This window comes from Taudactylus pleione, unplaced genomic scaffold (genome assembly GCF_031769625.1).
Source record: "Taudactylus pleione unplaced genomic scaffold, aTauple2 ptg001352l, whole genome shotgun sequence".
NCBI lineage: Eukaryota > Metazoa > Chordata > Amphibia > Anura > Myobatrachidae > Taudactylus > Taudactylus pleione.
Window position 1 is genome coordinate 799,076 of NW_028285752.1, and position 19,430 is coordinate 818,505.

The 19,430-nt window shown below is 45.6% G+C and overlaps 1 protein-coding gene across 1 annotated transcript in view; it reads left to right on the forward strand.

Annotated features, from left to right (window-relative positions):
• Positions 1–19,430, forward strand: part of LOC148443015 (BTB/POZ domain-containing protein KCTD3-like) — a 119,127-nt gene that overhangs the window by 60,817 nt on the left and 38,880 nt on the right. The window contains 2 exon segments of the mRNA XM_088463387.1: positions 9,780–9,917; positions 17,239–17,329. Coding sequence (XP_088319513.1) covers positions 9,780–9,917; positions 17,239–17,329 — 229 coding nt within the window.

Sequence of the window (19,430 nt, forward strand, 5' to 3'; positions counted from 1 at the left end):
TATACTCTGTACTGTACCTGTGATACTACCACTACTATACTCTGTACTGTACCTGTGCTACTACCACTACTATACTCTGTACTGTACCTGTGCTACTACCACTTCTATACTCTGTACTGTACCTGTGTTACTACCACTACCACTTCTATACTCTGTACTGTACCTGTACTACTATCACTTCTATACTCTGTACTGTACCTGTATTACTACCACTTCTATACTCTGTACTGTACCTGTGCTACTACCACTTCTATACTCTGTACTGTACCTGTGTTACTACCACTACTATACTCTGTACTGTACCTGTGCTACTACCACTTCTATACTCTGTACTGTACCTGTGCTACTACCACTTCTATACTCTGTACTGTACCTGTACTACTATCTCTTCTATACTCTGTTCTGCACCTGTGCGCTACTACCACTTCTATACTCTGTACTGTACCTGTGCTACTACCACTACTATACTCTGTACTGTACCTGTGCTACTACCACTTCTATACTCTGTACTGTACCTGTGCTACTACCACTACTATACTCTGTACTGTACCTGTGCTACTACCACTTCTATACTCTGTACTGTACCTGTGCTACTACCACTTCTATACTCTGTACTGTACCTGTGCTACTACCACTACTTTACTCTGTACTGTACCAGTGCTACTACCACTTCTATACTCTGTACTGTACCTGTGCTACTACCACTACTATACTCTGTACTGTACCTGTGCTACTACCACTACTATACTCTGTACTGTACCTGTGCTACTACCACTTCTATACTCTGTACTGTACCTGTGTTACTACCACTACCACTTCTATACTCTGTACTGTACCTGTACTACTATCACTTCTATACTCTGTACTGTACCTGTATTACTACCACTTCTATACTCTGTACTGTACCTGCGCTACTACCACTTTTATACTCTGTACTGTACCTGCGCTACTACCACTTCTATACTCTGTACTGTACCTGTGCTACTACCACTTCTATACTCTGTACTGTACCTGTGCTACTACCACTTCTATACTCTGTACTGTACCTGTGCTACTACCACTTCTATACACTGTACTGTACCTGTGCTACTACCACTACTATACTCTGTACTGTACCTGTGCTACTACCACTACTATACTCTGTACTGTACCTGTGCTACTACCACTACTATACTCTGTACTGTACCTGTGCTACTACCACTTCTATACACTGTACTGTACCTGTGCTACTACCACTTCTATACTCTGTACTGTACCTGTGTTACTACCACTACCACTTCTATACTCTGTACTGTACCTGTACTACTATCACTTCTATACTCTGTACTGTACCTGTGTTACTACCACTTCTATACTCTGTACTGTACCTGTGCTACTACCACTTCTATACTCTGTACTGTACCTGTGCTACTACCACTTCTATACTCTGTACTGTACCTGTGCTACTACCACTTCTACACTCTGTACTGTACCTGTGCTACTACCACTTCTATACTCTGTACTGTACCTGTGCTACTACCACTTCTATACTCTGTACTGTACCTGTGCTACTACCACTACTATACTCTGTACTGTACCTGTGCTACTACCACTTCTATACTCTGTTCTGCACCTGTGCTACTACCACTTCTATACTCTGTACTGTACCTGTGCTACTACCACTTCTATACTCTGTACTGTACCTGTGCTACTACCACTTCTATACTCTGTACTGTACCTGTGCTACTACCACTTCTATACTCTGTACTGTACCTGTGCTACTACCACTTCTATACTCTGTACTGTACCTGTGCTACTACCACTTCTATACTCTGTACTGTACCTGTGTTACTACCACTACCACTTCTATACTCTGTACTGTACCTGTGCTACTACCACTTCTATATCCTGTACTGTACCTGTGCTACTACCACTTCTATACTCTGTACTGTACCTGCGCTACTACCACTTCTATACTCTGTACTGTACCTGCGCTACTACCACTTCTATACTCTGTACTGTACCTGTGCTACTACCACTACTATACTCTGTACTGTACCTGTGCTACTACCACTTCTATACACTGTACTGTACCTGTGTTACTACCACTACCACTTCTATACTCTGTACTGTACCTGTACTACTATCACTTCTATACTCTGTACTGTACCTGTGTTACTACCACTTCTATACTCTGTACTGTACCTGTGCTACTACCACTTCTATACTCTGTACTGTACCTGTGTTACTACCACTACTATACTCTGTACTGTACCTGTGCTACTACCACTTCTATACTCTGTACTGTACCTGTGCTACTACCACTTCTATACTCTGTACTGCACCTGTACTACTATCACTTCTATACTCTGTTCTGCACCTGTGCTACTACCACTTCTATACTCTGTACTGTACCTGTGCTACTACCACTACTATACTCTGTACTGTACCTGTGCTACTACCACTTCTATACTCTGTACTGTACCTGTGCTACTACCACTACTATACTCTGTACTGTACCTGTGCTACTACCACTTCTATACTCTGTACTGTACCTGTGCTACTACCACTTCTATACTCTGTACTGTACCTGTGCTACTACCACTACTTTACTCTGTACTGTACCAGTGCTACTACCACTTCTATACTCTGTACTGTACCTGTGCTACTACCACTACTATACTCTGTACTGTACCTGTGCTACTACCACTACTATACTCTGTACTGTACCTGTGCTACTACCACTTCTATACTCTGTACTGTACCTGTGTTACTACCACTACCACTTCTATACTCTGTACTGTACCTGTGTTACTACCACTTCTATACTCTGTACTGTACCTGCGCTACTACCACTTCTATACTCTGTACTGTACCTGCGCTACTACCACTTCTATACTCTGTACTGTACCTGTGCTACTACCACTTCTATACTCTGTACTGTACCTGTGCTACTACCACTACTATACTCTGTACTGTACCTGTGCTACTACCACTTCTATACTCTGTACTGTACCTGTGCTACTACCACTTCTATACACTGTACTGTACCTGTGCTACTACCACTTCTATACTCTGTACTGTACCTGTGCTACTACCACTACTATACTCTGTACTGTACCTGTGCTACTACCACTTCTATACACTGTACTGTACCTGTGCTACTACCATTTCTATACTCTGTACTGTACCTGTGTTACTACCACTACCACTTCTATACTCTGTACTGTACCTGTACTACTATCACTTCTATACTCTGTACTGTACCTGTGTTACTACCACTTCTATACTCTGTACTGTACCTGTGCTACTACCACTTCTATACTCTGTACTGTACCTGTGCTACTACCACTTCTATACTCTGTACTGTACCTGTGCTACTACCACTACTATACTCTGTACTGTACCTGTGCTACTACCACTTCTATACTCTGTACTGTACCTGTGTTACTACCACTTCTGTACTCTGTACTGTACCTGTGCTACTACCACTTCTATACACTGTACTGTACCTGTGCTACTACCACTACTATACTCTGTACTGTACCTGTGCTACTACCACTTCTATACTCTGTACTGTACCTGTGTTACTACCACTTCTGTACTCTGTACTGTACCTGTGTTACTACCACTTCTGTACTCTGTACTGTACCTGTGCTACTACCACTTCTATACACTGTACTGTACCTGTGCTACTACCACTACTATACTCTGTACTGTACCTGTGCTACTACCACTTCTATACTCTGTACTGTACCTGTGCTACTACCACTACTATACTCTGTACTGTACCTGTGCTACTACCACTACTATACTCTGTACTGTACCTGTGCTACTACCACTTCTATACACTGTACTGTACCTGTGCTACTACCACTTCTATACTCTGTACTGTACCTGTGTTACTACCACTACCACTTCTATACTCTGTACTGTACCTGTACTACTATCACTTCTATACTCTGTACTGTACCTGTGCTACTACCACTTCTATACTCTGTACTGTACCTGTGCTACTACCACTTCTATACTCTGTACTGTACCTGTGCTACTACCACTTCTATACTCTGTACTGTACCTGTGCTACTACCACTTCTATACTCTGTACTGTACCTGTGCTACTACCACTTCTATACTCTGTACTGTACCTGTGCTACTACCACTACTATACTCTGTACTGTACCTGTGCTACTACCACTTCTATACTCTGTTCTGCACCTGTGCTACTACCACTTCTATACTCTGTTCTGTACCTGTGCTACTACCACTTCTATACTCTGTACTGTACCTGTGCTACTACCACTTCTATACTCTGTACTGTACCTGTGCTACTACCACTTCTATACTCTGTACTGTACCTGTGCTACTACCACTTTTATACTCTGTACTGTACCTGTGCTACTACCACTTCTATACTCTGTACTGTACCTGTGTTACTACCACTACCACTTCTATACTCTGTACTGTACCTGTGCTACTACCACTTCTATATCCTGTACTGTACCTGTGCTACTACCACTTCTATACTCTGTACTGTACCTGCGCTACTACCACTTCTATACTCTGTACTGTACCTGCGCTACTACCACTTCTATACTCTGTACTGTACCTGTGCTACTACCACTACTATACTCTGTACTGTACCTGTGCTACTACCACTTCTATACACTGTACTGTACCTGTGTTACTACCACTACCACTTCTATACTCTGTACTGTACCTGTACTACTATCACTTCTATACTCTGTACTGTACCTGTGTTACTACCACTTCTATACTCTGTACTGTACCTGTGCTACTACCACTTCTATACTCTGTACTGTACCTGTGTTACTACCACTACTATACTCTGTACTGTACCTGTGCTACTACCACTTCTATACTCTGTACTGTACCTGTGCTACTACCACTTCTATACTCTGTACTGCACCTGTACTACTATCACTTCTATACTCTGTTCTGCACCTGTGCTACTACCACTTCTATACTCTGTACTGTACCTGTGCTACTACCACTACTATACTCTGTACTGTACCTGTGCTACTACCACTTCTAAACTCTGTACTGTACCTGTGCTACTACCACTACTATACTCTGTACTGTACCTGTGCTACTACCACTTCTATACTCTGTACTGTACCTGTGCTACTACCACTTCTATACTCTGTACTGTACCTGTGCTACTACCACTACTTTACTCTGTACTGTACCAGTGCTACTACCACTTCTATACTCTGTACTGTACCTGTGCTACTACCACTACTATACTCTGTACTGTACCTGTGCTACTACCACTACTATACTCTGTACTGTACCTGTGCTACTACCACTTCTATACTCTGTACTGTACCTGTGTTACTACCACTACCACTTCTATACTCTGTACTGTACCTGTGTTACTACCACTTCTATACTCTGTACTGTACCTGCGCTACTACCACTTCTATACTCTGTACTGTACCTGCGCTACTACCACTTCTATACTCTGTACTGTACCTGTGCTACTACCACTTCTATACTCTGTACTGTACCTGTGCTACTACCACTACTATACTCTGTACTGTACCTGTGCTACTACCACTTCTATACTCTGTACTGTACCTGTGCTACTACCACTTCTATACACTGTACTGTACCTGTGCTACTACCACTTCTATACTCTGTACTGTACCTGTGCTACTACCACTACTATACTCTGTACTGTACCTGTGCTACTACCACTTCTATACACTGTACTGTACCTGTGCTACTACCATTTCTATACTCTGTACTGTACCTGTGTTACTACCACTACCACTTCTATACTCTGTACTGTACCTGTACTACTATCACTTCTATACTCTGTACTGTACCTGTGTTACTACCACTTCTATACTCTGTACTGTACCTGTGCTACTACCACTTCTATACTCTGTACTGTACCTGTGCTACTACCACTTCTATACTCTGTACTGTACCTGTGCTACTACCACTACTATACTCTGTACTGTACCTGTGCTACTACCACTTCTATACTCTGTACTGTACCTGTGTTACTACCACTTCTGTACTCTGTACTGTACCTGTGCTACTACCACTTCTATACACTGTACTGTACCTGTGCTACTACCACTACTATACTCTGTACTGTACCTGTGCTACTACCACTTCTATACTCTGTACTGTACCTGTGCTACTACCACTACTATACTCTGTACTGTACCTGTGCTACTACCACTTCTATACTCTGTACTGTACCTGTGCTACTACCACTTCTATACTCTGTACTGTACCTGTGTTACTACCACTTCTATACTCTGTACTGTACCTGCGCTACTACCACTTCTATACTCTGTACTGTACCTGCGCTACTACCACTTCTATACTCTGTACTGTACCTGTGCTACTACCACTTCTATACTCTGTACTGTACCTGTGCTACTACCACTACTATACTCTGTACTGTACCTGTGCTACTACCACTACTATACTCTGTACTGTACCTGTGCTACTACCACTACTATACACTGTACTGTACCTGTGCTACTACCACTTCTATACTCTGTACTGTACCTGTGCTACTACCACTACTATACTCTGTACTGTACCTGTGCTACTACCACTTCTATACACTGTACTGTACCTGTGCTACTACCATTTCTATACTCTGTACTGTACCTGTGTTACTACCACTACCACTTCTATACTCTGTACTGTACCTGTACTACTATCACTTCTATACTCTGTACTGTACCTGTGTTACTACCACTTCTATACTCTGTACTGTACCTGTGCTACTACCACTTCTATACTCTGTACTGTACCTGTGCTACTACCACTTCTATACTCTGTACTGTACCTGTGCTACTACCACTACTATACTCTGTACTGTACCTGTGCTACTACCACTTCTATACTCTGTACTGTACCTGTGTTACTACCACTTCTGTACTCTGTACTGTACCTGTGCTACTACCACTTCTATACACTGTACTGTACCTGTGCTACTACCACTACTATACTCTGTACTGTACCTGTGCTACTACCACTTCTATACTCTGTACTGTACCTGTGCTACTACCACTACTATACTCTGTACTGTACCTGTGCTACTACCACTTCTATACACTGTACTGTACCTGTGCTACTACCACTTCTATACTCTGTACTGTACCTGTGCTACTACCACTACTATACTCTGTACTGTACCTGTGCTACTACCACTTCTATACACTGTACTGTACCTGTGCTACTACCATTTCTATACTCTGTACTGTACCTGTGTTACTACCACTACCACTTCTATACTCTGTACTGTACCTGTACTACTATCACTTCTATACTCTGTACTGTACCTGTGTTACTACCACTTCTATACTCTGTACTGTACCTGTGCTACTACCACTTCTATACTCTGTACTGTACCTGTGCTACTACCACTTCTATACTCTGTACTGTACCTGTGCTACTACCACTACTATACTCTGTACTGTACCTGTGCTACTACCACTTCTATACTCTGTACTGTACCTGTGCTACTACCACTTCTATACACTGTACTGTACCTGTGCTACTACCACTACTATACTCTGTACTGTACCTGTGCTACTACCACTTCTATACTCTGTACTGTACCTGTGCTACTACCACTACTATACTCTGTACTGTACCTGTGCTACTACCACTTCTATACTCTGTACTGTACCTGTGTTACTACCACTTCTGTACTCTGTACTGTACCTGTGCTACTACCACTTCTATACACTGTACTGTACCTGTGCTACTACCACTACTATACTCTGTACTGTACCTGTGCTACTACCACTTCTATACACTGTACTGTACCTGTGCTACTACCATTTCTATACTCTGTACTGTACCTGTGTTACTACCACTACCACTTCTATACTCTGTACTGTACCTGTACTACTATCACTTCTATACTCTGTACTGTACCTGCGCTACTACCACTTCTATACTCTGTACTGTACCTGCGCTACTACCACTTCTATACTCTGTACTGTACCTGTGCTACTACCACTACTATACTCTGTACTGTACCTGTGCTACTACCACTTCTATACACTGTACTGTACCTGTGCTACTACCACTTCTATACTCTGTACTGTACCTGTGTTACTACCACTACCACTTCTATACTCTGTACTGTACCTGTACTACTATCACTTCTATACTCTGTACTGTACCTGTGTTACTACCACTTCTATACTCTGTACTGTACCTGCGCTACTACCACTTCTATACTCTGTACTGTACCTGCGCTACTACCACTTCTATACTCTGTACTGTACCTGTGCTACTACCACTTCTATACTCTGTACTGTACCTGTGCTACTACCACTACTATACTCTGTACTGTACCTGTGCTACTACCACTTCTATACTCTGTACTGTACCTGTGCTACTACCACTTCTATACTCTGTACTGTACCTGTGCTACTACCACTACTATACTCTGTACTGTACCTGTGCTACTACCACTACTATACTCTGTACTGTACCTGTGCTACTACCACTTCTATACACTGTACTGTACCTGTGCTACTACCACTTCTATACTCTGTACTGTACCTGTGTTACTACCACTACCACTTCTATACTCTGTACTGTACCTGTACTACTATCACTTCTATACTCTGTACTGTACCTGTGTTACTACCACTTCTATACTCTGTACTGTACCTGCGCTACTACCACTTCTATACTCTGTACTGTACCTGCGCTACTACCACTTCTATACTCTGTACTGTACCTGTGCTACTACCACTTCTATACTCTGTACTGTACCTGTGCTACTACCACTACTATACTCTGTACTGTACCTGTGCTACTACCACTTCTATACTCTGTACTGTACCTGTGCTACTACCACTTCTATACTCTGTACTGTACCTGTGCTACTACCACTACTATACTCTGTACTGTACCTGTGCTACTACCACTACTATACTCTGTACTGTACCTGTGCTACTACCACTTCTATACACTGTACTGTACCTGTGCTACTACCACTTCTATACTCTGTACTGTACCTGTGTTACTACCACTACCACTTCTATACTCTGTACTGTACCTGTGCTACTACCACTTCTATACTCTGTACTGTACCTGTGCTACTACCACTTCTATACTCTGTACTGTACCTGTGCTACTACCACTTCTATACTCTGCACTGTACCTGTGCTACTACCACTTCTGTACTCTGTACTGTACCTGTGTTACTACCACTTCTGTACTCTGTACTGTACCTGTACTACTATCACTTCTATACTCTGTACTGTACCTGTGTTACTACCACTTCTATACTCTGTACTGTACCTGTGCTACTACCACTACCACTTCTATACTCTGTACTGTACCTGTGTTACTACCACTTCTGTACTCTGTACTGTACCTGTGTTACTACCACTTCTGTACTCTGTACTGTACCTGTGCTACTACCACTACTATACTCTGTACTGTACCTGTGTTACTCCATAACGAGGGAAATGATAGTGTGCGCACATAGGGGTATTATTTCACTGACTACCAGATTATTAATATGATTTATGATAATGAGTTTCATGGCCAAATACGGTGCATTCGATTAAGTAGATTGTAAAACCGTTTCTATATTTTCCTGGCAGGTCATTGTCCTTCTGGTACATACATTTATTTTAGAGATCTGATCCATTATGTTATTTGTCATTCTCTCTTTTGCTGGCATTTAGTATTTACATAAGTCTCTTATTTGTGTGAACATAGATGTCTATATAGGTATGTATATATAATATATTCAGTAATGTCCTGTCTGTTCCCAGCTATCCCCAGTCGTAAGCTGACCTGTGAGACGCCATCCGCGGCTGAGAGTAAGGTCACTCAGAGACCGTGTGAGGAGGGGTCTCAGGGCATTGTCCTGCAGCCCACGCTCACTGCTGTGGAGGGAATGGTGAAGCTGGGTAAGGATTTCTGCCATCTCTAATTCCTGCTGTCTGCTATTTGTAATGTAATAATGTACGATAATAACACTTATTTATAAATTAGAAGCTGGGGGCTATTTGCTTTTCCTTTATCTGCCCTTATATAGAGGCAGATTCTGAGTATGTGTCTTACAACGTGATATTGCCATAGCTCAGAGATGAGGGGTGAATGTACTAAAAGGCGATTTCTGGCACCTATTGGGTTACAGTATATTTGCTGTTATCTATGCACCGGTTTTATTAATGTTTCCCTATAGATGTATGTAAGTACCTAACGAAGTATCGGGCACTAATATATTTATATCCAGTGTTACAAAGTGGAAGCACCGCATTCTAGTACAGTCCCTTTTATACCCATGTAGTGTAATGGTAGCGTTGGGAATGGACCCACAGAGCTGGTGTGTTCAGGTTTCTGGCCCAGACTATTGCATGCCCTACAGCGCTGAGAAGGGACCCACGCTCATTTGCCCCTCTCATGGCGGCATCAAGGAGTGTAGCTTCAGTTATTCTCTTCAGCTCCCGGTGAGTGCTCCAGGCTCTGCGGCTGTCTCAGAGGAATGTGAGGGGTCAAAAAGTTTTTAACCTCGAGGAATCTCACAGGAAGCTGAGAGTGGGTGTTCTGCGTGACATCGGGAAGACAGATGAGGACAGTGCGTACTCAGAGATTATGGACAGTTCTTCGCTTAAACAGTAAAAGAAGCAGGGAGTTGGAGTACCTGTTGAGCAAATCATGGGCGAAGCCTGGCCCTAGATTTCCGTTCTCTCCCCAGCTACAATACAGTGAAATGGAAATCCCTGCGTCAGGTGGATGCTCTCCTAGTTCTCCTGTCAAAGGCCACCACCATTCCAAATCCAAACACTGCTACCTTATGGGATAGGACGGATATGAAAATAATGGCCTCCTTCGGGATGGTTCTCAGTGCAGCAGGGGCCTCCCTTACATCGGGATGTAGTCAGCATCCCGCCACGCGGCATACCGGCTGGCGAAATACTGGCGGACGAAATCCCAACAGCGTCGCGATCCCGGCACCAGAATCCCGATCGTCGGCATTCCGAAGGGAAGTATCGGGCGTTATGGGGAGGGTTATAGTTAGGGATAGGTATTAGGGGGAGGGATAGGTTTAGGGTGCAGGGAGAGGGCGGTTAGGTTTAGGCACTAGAGGGGGAGGTTAGGTTTAGGCACCAGGGAGGGAGGGTTAGAGGTAAGGATTAGTCTTACTTTATTTCCTTATGGGTGTCGAGATTCTGACTGTCGGGATCTCATACTCAACCCCATACATCCAGCTTAGTGTCAGTAAGTAGGGCAGTGGAGAGGTTGAACAATTGGCAGAGGTTCTGGAATCTGACAGACCAAAATCCAATCTGGTGGAGCATAGCCATGAGGCCTCTGAGTATCTGAAAGAAACTTAGAAAGGACACTGGCACCTCCTAAGGTCTCATCACTTTCAGTTATGGCCTCAGCCCCAAGCGTGTCTTATTCACAAACATCATGACTGATGGTTACTCTTCTCAGATCCAGGGGTGAGGGCTATGCTTTACGTAGATGTTCTGCTGATCAAGGTGAACTCCTCCACTTTGCTCCAGACTCATCTTCAGGAAGGTCCAAGGTCGGACAGCCCAGACTTTGGAATCTAATGGTTGAATTCTCAATTTTAAGAAATTCAATCTGACACTTTCCCAGCAGGTGATTTTCCTGGAGCCTCTGTGTAACAGCCTCAGCACAGGACAGAGGGGCCGATTCAGCATTACCGGGATTATCGGGAATCTGCATGTGCACAGGACCCATTCTGTAATGGCACGCAGCCCCTTCGATGCCTCTGCCTGATTGACAAGCCGAGGAATTAAAGGGGCGGCCACAATACCAATAAACTGGGGCGTCTGCCCCGTTTTCTGGGAGTGGCAAGGCCAGGAACTGCGTTGACCGATGCAGTTTCCTGGCCTCACAAGCCGGCCAGCCGGAGCCCCAGCGCCGGTCACGATTGCGACCATCGATGGTCGCGATGGTAATCCCAGCCTGCGACCTTGGCCACAGTGCTGGGATCGCAAATGTAGCAGAAAGTTAACTCCTGCTGCATTTGCACAGGTAGAACGCAGGCAAAGCTGCCTGCGTGCTACCTGTGTGCTGCCTGCGTGCTACCTGTGTGCTGCCTGCGTGCTGCCTGCGTGCTACCTGTGTGCTGCCTGCGTGCCTGTGTGTGCTGCCTGCGTGCCTGTGTGCTGCCTGCGTGCCTGTGTGTGCTGCCTGCGTGCCTATGTGTGTTGCCTGCGTGCCTGTGTGTGTTGCCTGCGTGCCTGTGTGTGCTGCCTGCGTGCCTGTGTGTGCTGCCTGCGTGCCTGTGTGTGCTGCCTGCGTGCCTGTGTGTGCTGCCTGCGTGCCTGTGTGTGCTGCCTGCGTGCCTGTGTGTGCTGCCTGCGTGCCTGTGTGTGCTGCCTGCGTGCCTGTGTGCTGCCTGCGTGCCTGTGTGCAGCTTTGCAATTCCGTTCCAACCTGAATGCGCTCCAGAATCCTCTAGCAGATAAATGTTGGGTCTTCTTTGCATGAAGTCCTAGGAAAATGATGTCCATCTCCAAGGTTGTTCAGTTTCACAGTTTTGTTGAAGGGTGTCCTACATCAAGGTCATTTCTAAATGGAGCAGGTCTCACCAGCATTTGAGCAACCAAGTTTTCAGGCTGTTTCCAAGAATGTGTCTATCGTGGGTTAGGTACAGGATGCCAGTGGTCAGAGGGCCTGATTCAGAGCCGGACGCTATTTGCGCTCGCTCGTTCAGAAAAAGGGGCCAGATATTTAAATAGAGCGCTCGCTCTTTGTGGTCTGTTGACCTCTCTATGTCTGAACGAGCGAACGAAACATGCGCTCGCTATTTTTTTAAAAACGCCCCCCTGGCCGCTCGCATCCTACGTCATCTCCGCTATTTATTAGATTAATTGAGTACATCAAAAGGCGTATGAACTGCTCGCAGTGCTTGTGGTAGGATTTTCCTACCGCAATCATGCGAGCAGTTCAGGCTAAAAGACAACCAAGTGACGTGGTCGATGACGCTGCTTTGTTAATTATGCACACACTTAAAACGCCCGTTTTGACTGTTTGGCACGCCTGCGTTCGGATCTCCACTCCCCGTTTTCAAGCACCTTCCCCTGTTATCACCCACAAACGCCTCATCCTGTCACTCAAAATAGCAGGCATTCGCTATTTTGCGAGCACACAATTTCCGACCGCAATGACTGGTTGGCGCATGCGTATTACAACCCATACGCATGCGCAGTTGTGGGAACATCGTTCGGAGCGAACGAGCGGCCGCTTACGAGCGGCTCTGAATCAGGCCCAGAATACGGACTGAGACATCCCGACAGTCAGAATCCCAACGCCTGAAAGTATTCTAACTTTCCCCCTAACCTCCCCCCCCCACCCCGCAGCTTAATTCTAACCTCCCCCCCCCCCCCCGCAGCCTAATACTTACCGTTGGGATTCCGATGACGGTATTCTATCTATATCATCTCGCCTATCGCTATTCTGGTGTTTGTGAGGCTGTCTGAAAAGTAGTCTTGGATAATGGCGACAACAGAGGCCAGCCTGGGACATCACTCTTCCGTCCCAGTAACAGAATGTTTGGAGACAAAGGTCCTGAAAACGTTCTGGAGCTCACAGTGGGTTTCAAAGTGCCCTGACCAGGAGAAAGGCCCATCAAGGACCAGTCAGCAATTTCCATCCCTGTGGCCTTATATAACGTAAAAATAAAAGTGTTCATGTTTCTGGTAGCGCATGTCTGGCCCGGGAGGACTTGGTACACTGACCATCTAAGCGTGCCAGGGGGCCCAGCCTGAAGCCGCTCTCCAAGGACCCTTCCTGTGCCAGAGTTTTACCACAGCCGGCATAAACGGTGTGGTTATTAAAGCCATGATTCTTCTTGTCCTTATTATTAACAGTTACATATCCAGCGCCAGCATATTCATTGCTATTAGAGCTAAAGGTTTCCCTGACTGTGGATCAGACCATGAGAAAAGGCTCGGTACACATGGAATAAGCACACGGAACACATGGAATAAGCACACGGAACACATGGAATAAGCACACGGAACACATGGAATAAGCACACGGAATAAGCACACTTAACACACGGAATAAGCACACGGAACACATGGAATAAGCACACGGAACACATGGAATAAGCACACGGAACACATGGAATAAGCACATGGAACACATGGAATAAGCACACAAAATAACAACACGGAATAAGCACACGGAATAACCACGCGGAATAACCACGCGGAATAACCACGCGGAATAACCACGCGGAATAACCACACGGAATAACCACACGGAATAACCACACGGAATAACCACACGGAACAAGCACATGGAACACATGGTATTAGCACACGGAATAACCACATGGAATAAGCACACGGACATGCTATTAGCACACGGAATAACAACATGGAATAAGCACACGGAACACATGGAATAAGTACACGGAATAACAACATGGAACACACGGAATACCAACATGGAATAAGCACACGGAATTAGCACATGGAACACCTGGAATTAGCACATGGAACAGTGGGAGTTATAGGGGTGGAGGAGCTTTCTCTTGTTCTGGTGAATGAAATTGCCCTTTCTCCTGCCGCTGCACTCTAGGATTTAACATAAGTGTAATAATAATGGCGGCTACCAGGGTATATTTTATTAAAAATTGTTTAGCATGGGCTGGGTACGGGATGCCTGCACTCGGGATCCCGGCGACCAGCATCCCGACCAGAGGCCGTATTCAATTAGCAGCAAAAATGCCCAATTTTGCCGTCGGCTACGAAATCGTCTGCAAAATCTCTCGATTTTTTGCCAAAGAACTGTCGATACTATTCTCCATTTCAGACCAGGAGTAAAAAATATTCAAAATACCCTATTTTTGCCTACAAAATGTGGGGATTTCTTTCAGAACCCTTTGGACTCTGCGCCCCCCCCTAATGATAAATTACCACAAAAATTTTTTGTAAGTTGCGTACTTTGGCAATGAACAACCACATGGTAACGTATTGGTTCTGATTTTTCAGGGGGCGGTATGGATGCTTCAAGTGTTCTAAACATCATACGCGGTCGCAGCAGGCGTTTTTTTGAAAGATTTTTTTAAATTGCGTTTTTACGACACGAAAATATACTTGCACCCATTTTAACGTACCGCCAATTTATGTGGAAAAGTAATTTCCTGGGAAAAAAATGCTTCCTATCATGTTCAACGTTTTTTTTTTTTCACCCAAAATTTGCGCAACCGTTTTTTGCCACAGTGCGCAACTTATGAAATGTCTTGGGATAATTGAACATTGAGGGGTTGTCCAAAGGGTTCTGAAAGAAATACCCAAATTTTTAGGCAAGTATAGAGATTTAGCATAGTTCTCCTGGTCTGAGATGGAGAAATCTATCGCCTGTTTCACTCTATCCTATTATCGTGGGTGCGATAATATCGGCGCAAAAATTGGCCGATATTATCACTGCTAATTGAATCCGTCCCCAGGTAATAATCCTGACGCCTCTAGGTAAGTAACCCTAACCTCCTCGGTGCCTACACCTAACCTCCCCGGTGCCTACACCTAACCTCCCCCTAAGTGCCTAACCTCAGTACTTACCTTTTGGATCCACCAGTATTCTGATAAATGTTGGGATTCCAGTGTCGGCATTCTAACCGCCGGAATCCCCGCTGTCCTTGGTCTGCGCGGAATCAGTATGAATTACCACCGGACGCAAGGGTGAAAATCCCGATCGTCCCTAAGGTAAGTATTTACTAATCTAACCTCCCCCCCCCCTAACCCTAACCCTCTTTAGGGGTGCCTAACCTTACCCTTCCCCCCAGAGCCTAACACTAATCCCCCTCTAAGTACCTAAACCTAACCCCCATTCCCCGCCGCCTAAACCTAAGTCCCCCCCCCGGGAGCCCTAAACCTAACCCTCCCTCCCCCTACCCTAAACCTAACCTCCCGGGGGGGTGCCTAACCCTAAGTCCCCCCCGGGAGCCCTAAATCTAACCATCCCCCCCCCCCCCCCCCTCACTTTGATCGGGATGCCGGGCGCCGGTCTCCCAGTGTCGGTAAGATGACAGGCATCTAGATTTAGATGCCTGTCATTTAGCCCTCGCGGGATAAAGCAGTCGGGAGGCCGGGCGTCGAGATTACGTCCGCCGGCTTCCCAACTGTATACCGGTGTGCGCTATTCTGACTTTCATGTTTTCTCGCATTATCCATAATGCACTTTTGTAGTTATCATTCCGATTCTGTAACATTTTGCAAGATCTGATGGTTTGGTGATAAGAGACCTTTACAGGGATAGCAATGACTTCCTGCCCTGCTGGGTATGGAAACGGGCTTGCTCTGGAACATATGTACACAAGCAGCCAATGAAGCATTTGTATACATGAGGCATACCTCCGTTTATGTGCTCTATCCCATCTAATGCTTACTACCAAGAGCGAGATCAGTGCTCACTCCATGAGCTGAGGCTTCCTGCCCCCGACAGAGACTGGAAATCTGCACATTGCACTTCTGACTTGTAATAACAATCCTCTCTAGCAAAGTGTGCCCACTGCTGGGAGCAGACGGGGGGCCGTCGTCAGCCTAATGAGGATATCACCTTCTCTGAGGCATCACTACAGCGAGAGAATGCGCCTCTCTCATTCCTCCCATCTGCAGCTAGAGCGGAGAATAAATATGGGATATAGGAGCGATGTCTGTCAGAGCCGCAGACGTCCCTGTGTTTGAGCAAAACTCTGGTTATTAAGTGTGGCTGGCAGTTTCTGCTTAAGAGACTTATGATTTAGTGAGAGTGTCACTTTCAATAGCCCCATTTCGCTGGAGGACGGTCTCATGAGTTCAGATTTGAGAAGCGGTGATGGATCAGTGATGGCGATGCAATTACGGGACTTGCCAGCCGCGTACCTGACCTGTAGATAAATGGAGGCCTCGTGCACAAACCCCCCACCCCCACCCCACCCCCCTTACCATCCGCCACCACGACCTCCCCTCGTTCTGCACCAAGGCTGCATTCATTCCACAAAGCACGCCGTCCACCAACCTCATTTCTGTGCTATGGCAACATCATAACCTAGAACTATACTCAATGCTTTGGGGGGGGGGGCGTAGGGGGGCGTAAATGTGAATTGCAAACTCTGGTGATTAAGAGGCTGCAGATATGATCATTTGCTTGTTTTTGGAAAGTGTGACGCTGCCATTTGTCTTTGGGTGCGCTGTGAATGTACTGCCTGGCGCTGTGGCATTAAATATATATATATTTTTCCCTTGCATTTTGTAGGATTCCCAGTGGATCCGCGGAAAGTGCTAATAGTAGCGGGACATCACAACTGGATTGTCGCGGCCTATGCTCATTTTGTGGTTTGCTACAGGTATGAATTATTCATCAGGATATAGATATATTTTTATTTATTTTAGAGGCTGATTGTTTTTCCCAGAGTGGCTGCGCTCCGCACTGCGTGATCCATTTCTCTTCCGAAATTAGCTCCTATGGCTGCCGTCACCATGAACATAAAACGGGAACGTGTTCATCTCTTCAGCTGCGTTACTGTGATATTACATTGTAAAGAAGTCATTACTTTAAGAACTATCTCCAGCGAGATGGAGGTATATGTACTTGTCCAGTTAATAATGTCATTTCCTACAGACGGAGAACACAGCGGCAGCGTGATGATGTTTTATAGCTGGGGGCCGGGAATTTACACTGCGCTAGGACACTACAAAGAAGTGCAAAAGAAAATACCGTAGAATACGTCTTCCAGTAGGTTACAGCGCTGCCTTTTGTCTGGTGTGTTGCCCGCTCACTTAGTGAGTAACGGTCTACCTCCTGAAAGCGATCCCTTCAGTTTAGCGGTGTCCGTAGTCAGCGGTGGTGCGCTCACATAAGTTCTGCGTTACTACTGAATAGTCCCCTCTCACCGTAAGATTTACACTTAGGATGGTTTTGGCTTCTTGCCCCAGTATTAGAGGCTGATTGGAGCGACCACGGCGGCCACTTACAACCTGCCAATGTTCTAAACTTAAGGTGGGCACAGGCTAGACAATATGTCAGCGGATTGGGCAGACATATCCACATTTGCAAGTGAGTACCCACTATGAGCGACCAGGCGCGCTCCCGCTGGGTCCTTCATCGCATCGGCAGATCGAGCCTACACGCTGCTCAATCTGTCAGTTTGATGGGTGACCCCATGTTTGTAGATGCGGCTGGTGAACGACCTATTGTGCGGCTGTTCACCAGATCGCGCGGTGTCCGGATCATGCGTCTGCCGGGTACATGTGTACCCGGCTTTACTTCCACATTTCACCCAGTTGCCTGAGCCAAGTACAGTGCAGCACCTCCCAAGCCTTGGGTGCCCAGCGCGGGAAGCCCCAATAGTGGGAGGTGAGGAAGGCTATTGGGGGCGTTAGAATGGAGCTGGGTGTAAATATGGTGCAGAGTCAGCAGTTTGCATGCACTAAATATAAACTGCGTTCCTACAGCTGTACTAAGTATTGCAGAATGCGTTTGTTTTGCTGTAACTAATCCTTGATCGTCCTATCTGCAGAGCATTCTCCTTTATACATTAGCCTGGTGTCCGCACAGCCCTCACCGTGCTCCGTCCCTACAGCTCTGCGCTTGTGTTACACAGCGCATAGTGTATTTTATAATACTAATCTCTTGTAATCGGCAGCACTAAGGTCGGGTAGTGTGGTAACTAGGGCAGTTCTCATAGAGGCGGGGTCTTTTGGATCATTTGGGTTCAGTGTTACTCTACGTCTATTATGTTTTATAGGGTCTTCTGTTTGGATAAGGTAAGGCCCTCACTGCCCTCTGATCCAGAAACATTACCAAGTGAAACATTTAATGGCTTTTATATTGCTAGTTTCAGCATCAGCTGGCATCTGGGCGCCGACTCTCCTAAGTCTAACGGTGACAGAGAGAACACAGCCAGGGGTTTATTGAAATTTGTCAAAAATCTTGCTCTAATGCTTTTCAAATGGATTACTTGTCCGTCTGCGCTCGCACTTTCCAATTGTTTCAGTCACACTCAGACACACTCGCGGTGACTCGCAGAGAAATGGAAAACTGGGCACCTGACAAAACTTTTATTAATGGTGAGAAGGGCTTCGGAGCATTGCCGCGCCTCCATCCGTTTTCCCCTCTCCTCGTATTCTCGGCAGAAGGGGGCGAGCAGAGACGTGTTTGATTTGTAGCTGAAGAACAATAGCTCTAAAGTTCTAAATCATGTTCAGCAAGTTTTTATATGTAACCAGAGAAAGAGAGTAACACGGAGCTGCATTTCCGCACCGTCGTGGTATGGTATAGCTCAGAACCAGTTCCCTGCTGTTGTGTTCCCAGTGCAGGGGCGTTACTGGGCTCCGTCCTGGTATAGCAGTTACATGAGGATAATCGTTCCCTACATAAGTATTCCACTCCCTACTGTTACCTTTGCACCGTCCCTGGCGTCTGCTGCAGGTCACCAAATTCCTACA